The following is a 5,000-nucleotide window of genomic DNA, read 5'->3' as shown; positions in this document are numbered from 1 at the left end:
TCGTATGGGTGCCAACGAGTGTATGTACGTACGAGTCGATCAGTTGAGATGTGGGAACATGAACTGGGAGGAATAACGTGGGGACTGAGAGGTAGTAGGTAACGTGCGGGGCTGGAAGGATGTGACCAGTACAGACAGCTTGGGACAACAGCTGCGGCACCGCGGCATCGTGAGCACCGTGCCTGCGTGACGAGGGAAGGTTCACTCGTCAGCGAACAGAGAAGTTTAAGAAAACAAAACTCCGCATTAGTTTGAGGAACACGAAAGTCAATGCACTGCCTTAATATACCCAGATCAAGTCAAATGAGCGAATATGTTTAAGAGACATTCCTTGCACCACACGAGTAAAGTATAAACCTGATATGCTTGTCCATCAACTTGTTTTGTGTCCTTGTAACTGATAAGTTTATCTCATCCGGAGGACTCTGACGATCACTCACACCATGAAGTCATCACAACTGGCAAACACGGTCACTGTTCACTAACACTATGGGTTGATCAAATATAGGGAGTATTTGTTCACTTTGTACTAACTCTTAAGAGCCGTGGTATGAGAAATTGTGATTCACGAGCATCTCTTTCCCCCTGTTCAGAATCAGGCTGGGAGAGCATGACAAGGGTCCTTGAGATGGTGCCTCCGCCACACTGGCTTAATAACATTAACACTCTTGTTTCCGCCATCAGTGTTCCTATCTTTTCAAACGTTTTTCACAAGTTGCATTTGTCTTCGTTGTGTAAGGCAAGGAAGTGAGCATTCGTGTATTGTACCTCCTTTCTTGAGCGGCTCTACAAGTATTCACTAACGAATATTTTCTTGTAGTCGGGTTCCTGGCGATGAGCGGGTGCTGGCGCAGGCGGAGAGGAAGTATCGTTTGTGTCATTGTAGGGCACGGCCGGTGTGCACGACGCTCTGTCCAGCACGTGGAACAACTCTTCCACCGACAGCACGGAAGGATCCTGGATGGTAATTATTCCGTTTCTCCGACGACTTTTATCCATAATGGCGACCTGCATGCCCACCCCGTTGGTGACGCTGGTAGGGGTGACCCCGTGCGAGGGTCCCGTGCTCGGAGTGGAGACTATGGCAGATTTCTTGGCTCTTTGCATTCCTTTGGCACGCTGGATCTTGTGCTGTCTTTTCACCTTGCTCCCACTGGTCTCCGGGGCTCGCCGCTTCTGATACACTTCATGCAGGGCTCCCTCGCTCTTCCCCTCCATGACTCCATTGCTTCCAACAGCCGCCAGGACCGACAAGTCTCCTTCTGATCGTGAAATTTCGACGGAATAGTGGAGGCTGGTGCCGGCTTCGTCCTCGGCAAGGTATAGGCGATACAGACTCAGCATGGACTCGCTTTTCACGGGAAGGATAAACATCATTTCTTCTTCCTTATCCATGTTGGAGTCGAGGCGATCCAAGTCATTCATCGACAATGACGACGATCTGTGCTTGCGGGAGAGTGTTCCATCCTGAGTTTTGTTCTCGCTCTGTTTGTTCATGCGGAGGTCAAGGCTGTCCACAGGTCCACGCTCGCGAAGGTATTCTTTCTTCAGTTCCAGAGTATCGCACTGAAAACCAGCGTTATAATAACCATCTGTATTCGTGTCTTCATTATAATCTTCATTGACTTCCTTACTCTCAGCAATACTACTCTCGATGGTGGCAGTGACCTGAGAAGACGAGGACCTGAATGATGAAGCAACAGAATATGTGGTGGAAGTTTCGGTAGTGTTGGTGGAGAGATGGTAAGCATCCTCAGAAGAGCTGTGGTGAGCCTCAGGCGGTAACTGGGCTGGTGGCCGTTCAGCCCGAATCTCGCCTCTGTTGTTATTACTGTGCACGTGACTTTCGGCCGCGTAGTGAACTGGTTCAGGACTCAATGCTGAGCGAGGATCGTGGAACTCAAAGTCGTCATTGGCCACAGTAGTGACTGACGAACATCTCTGCTCATCACCCAGGAAGCCATCGCTAAGGGAGGACATAGAGCCGAAGGTCTCTGAGAGTGTGGCATAGATGTGGTCCTCCTTCAGTGAGCTGTCTACGCTGTCCACCTGCAGGGGCAAGGAGAGGATGGGTAATTTTCTCGTTCTGTGATGACGATATCGCAAACTGGCAAAAAGAACAGACCGGTAAAGGACATCACGATTCTTTCCGGAACATGAAAGCTATCAAGCTATTAAATGACGAAAATACAAATACAGCACATTTAAGATGTATAATTTTTAATATGGTTAATTTACTTAACAAGCTTTGCCGTATACATACCTTGGCTAATGGGTCGGAGTAGATTGGGTCCTGGCTGCTTGTGGCGGCCGACCCCAATGACTCTGTAGGTTCCCGCGGGTAGTAGGGCGGCCCGTAAGAGTCTCTGAGTTGAGGTTGCGTCGCGTTGCCCACTAGACCCCTGATTTCCTGGGATGACACACCCATCTTCATTCCCGCTCCGCCTCCTGCAGTGCACGGAAAACAAGAGATTTATTAGCTTTATTCTCAGCACGCGAGTGGGGTGGGGTAGCGACACACTCACAGAAATAATTTGAAAGTTTGTTTTCTGATCATTTATCTAAAACTTCTTTTCTAAGCTCAAGAAGCCACGCTCCCTTTCTTCTATCCTCTGCCCTCTTTTCGACAGGGCATCTTATTATTGCACGCATTCTTTTTTTTTGTCTTCTATATTTTTTTTTTGTATTTTAAATATATTTGATCACCTTATCAGTTAGTCTTGTCCAGAGCTGATTTTCCAAAAGATCAATAGGAAAACAAAATTATATCAAAGTATTGATTTTAGGAAAACTATGGAAACCACAAAGAGGTAGATAAAAATAAATAGAATGCTCAGTGGAGCAGCTACGGGAGACGTGACGCGTGTCGTGTGTTTCTGTCAGTATCATAAGCTTGTTTGTTTCTGAGGTGATAGTATTTTGACATTATTATAACTGTTTTCCTATTGATATTTTCGAAAATCACCTCAGGACGAAGCCAGTTGATGATGAGAATGAAAATATCTTGAATATAAAATATTGAGAATTGAAAAGAGCTTTACGAGTGGATCATTCAGTTGCCCCACCGACAGAAGGGAGGAGGCAGGGGCGTGGCTTCTAGACAGCCAAGCATGCGGCGGCAGTAATGAGCTAGTTTTCCGAGAGAAGTTGCTGCATGTCACTCCCGACCAGCAGCACCCCTCACACCACGTTTCTGGAGCATCTGGAACACTTGGCGCAGCCCTTGTGTTAGTGTCTGCGGGGAGACTCCGTGAACAGGTTCCCTCACACACTCACCAGAATAATGATGGCAAAAACAAACAAACAAAAAAAATATATCATTCAATGTGGGCGATGCGAGTAATTATATATTCACCACCTTCATTAGTTCATCATCATTAATATTTTTCTGTGATTCGAATTATCGCATTTTATTCGTCCTATGAGGAGTGAATAATTAATTTGCGACGCTGTTCAGAAGGAACTAGGGATGTCTGTGGCGAGGGAGGTGGAGGGAGAGAACCAACTTTCGCTCCTTCTCCCTCCCACACACAATGAGTAAATAATAAAACGCTGATCAAGTATGATGATAGCGTACAATGCTGAAGGCTAAAGCACTTAAATTGCGGGTTTTTTATCCTCATGTTCAGGTACAATAACGTTGATAAGAACAGCAAGAATATATCATGCTAAATGCCATTGTCTACTATTGCTTTAGTGAGAGTGAAAATATGCTCAATTTAGCAGTATATATTTGTGATAGCACTGAAATTACTTCGGCATAAATGATAGTATCAGCGAAGATGGCTTGACATATTTTTGTTTGCCAAGACTGTGAAGTTATTCTCATGATCTGAAGCTACGGTAATAATCCGAAGTTCCTAATCTAAAGTATTTTCTGTGATATGAATTGTGCTGATATTAATACCATTATCTCCAGAAGTATACTAACTATATAATCGGCTGTATCCAGAAACACTTTGCTGTCTCACCTCGACTATTTTGAAAGGCCACAAAGATGATTATCCGGATTCTCGAGAGTGTTTCTTCTGTTAATAATATAGAAATTTTGTTAATTTGTCACAGTAACCATAAAAAAAAACACCAGTAAAAACTCTTGTATTTTTAACTAAATTTTGAATATAGTGGAGGTGCAGCGTTTCAGAATATGTCCTATGTCATCGCAGAAGGCACCAGGTAACACTTCTTACGCTTGCCGAGGTTGTATTTACTCTCGTAGGTTACAACAGTAGAAACTGACCTGGCATTATTTTGGCCTGACACTGTTTAATTGGTATTGTTTAATTGGTATTACATAATGGTATATACGTACCTCGCCTGTAGGATGGCAGGATCTGTGTGGGGTTATCGACGTTCATGTTAAGGAGAGAGGAGAAGAGTGACCCGTTGGTGAGAGGGAAGGACTTCACCTCCTCTTTTGGGAACAACCTAAACGGCCCCTCTGCTCCTGCTGCTGGAAAGGAGAAAGGACAATGAAGTTTTCTTTGTTCATATATGCTTGCATCTTCGTTTGTAGTGAATTAATGATTATCTAAGGTGTGTGTGTGTGTGTGTGTGTGTGTGTGTGTGTGTGTGTGTGTGTGTGTGTGTGTGTGTGTGTGTGTGTGTGTGTGTGTGTGTGTGTGTGTGTCGTGCCCTTTCACCCACCTCCCAAAGTCAGCTCCTTCTACCTGATCGGCCTGAAGGGTCATTGAGTCAGCTGTCGATGCTCATCACGACTACCACCACCACCACCTCTACCACCACCATCACCACCACCACCACCACCACCACTTCCACCACCATCATCACCATTACCTTATAGTCTTCTCCTTCCCCTTCCTTTTTTTCCGTAGTTTTCTCCTTTTTCTTCGTCCTCCTTCTTCTCCTCCTTACCATTATCATCACCATCTTTTTCCCCGTCCTCCTCTTTCCCTTTTCTTCCAGTCCTCCTCACGCCTCCCTCCTCCTCCTCCTCTTTCTCCTCCTCCTCCTCCTCTCCCAAGACCACCGCCATGACT

General features: G+C 45.4%; 1 protein-coding gene across 2 annotated transcripts in view; it reads right to left on the bottom strand.

Moving 5' to 3' along the window:
- LOC135106789 (uncharacterized) overlaps nucleotides 1-5,000 on the bottom strand; it is a 100,820-nt gene that overhangs the window by 672 nt on the left and 95,148 nt on the right. The window contains exons 4-6 of one of the 2 annotated variants that reach the window (XM_064016096.1): nucleotides 4,313-4,453; nucleotides 2,264-2,448; nucleotides 1-2,049 (exon numbers count right to left, since the gene is read on the bottom strand). The exon at nucleotides 1-2,049 is cut by the window's left edge and continues 672 nt beyond it. In XM_064016096.1, the coding sequence (XP_063872166.1) occupies nucleotides 787-2,049; nucleotides 2,264-2,448; nucleotides 4,313-4,453 (1,589 nt within the window). In that variant the 3' untranslated portion in view covers nucleotides 1-786. The remainder of the gene's footprint in view (nucleotides 2,050-2,263; nucleotides 2,449-4,312; nucleotides 4,454-5,000) is intronic. The other variant, XM_064016097.1, reaches the window with a different exon arrangement.

Source organism: Scylla paramamosain, chromosome 14 (assembly GCF_035594125.1).
Source record: "Scylla paramamosain isolate STU-SP2022 chromosome 14, ASM3559412v1, whole genome shotgun sequence".
Lineage (NCBI taxonomy): Eukaryota > Metazoa > Arthropoda > Malacostraca > Decapoda > Portunidae > Scylla > Scylla paramamosain.
The sequence above is the reverse complement of the archived record's forward strand: the minus strand, read 5'-3'. Positions and strand labels throughout refer to the sequence as shown.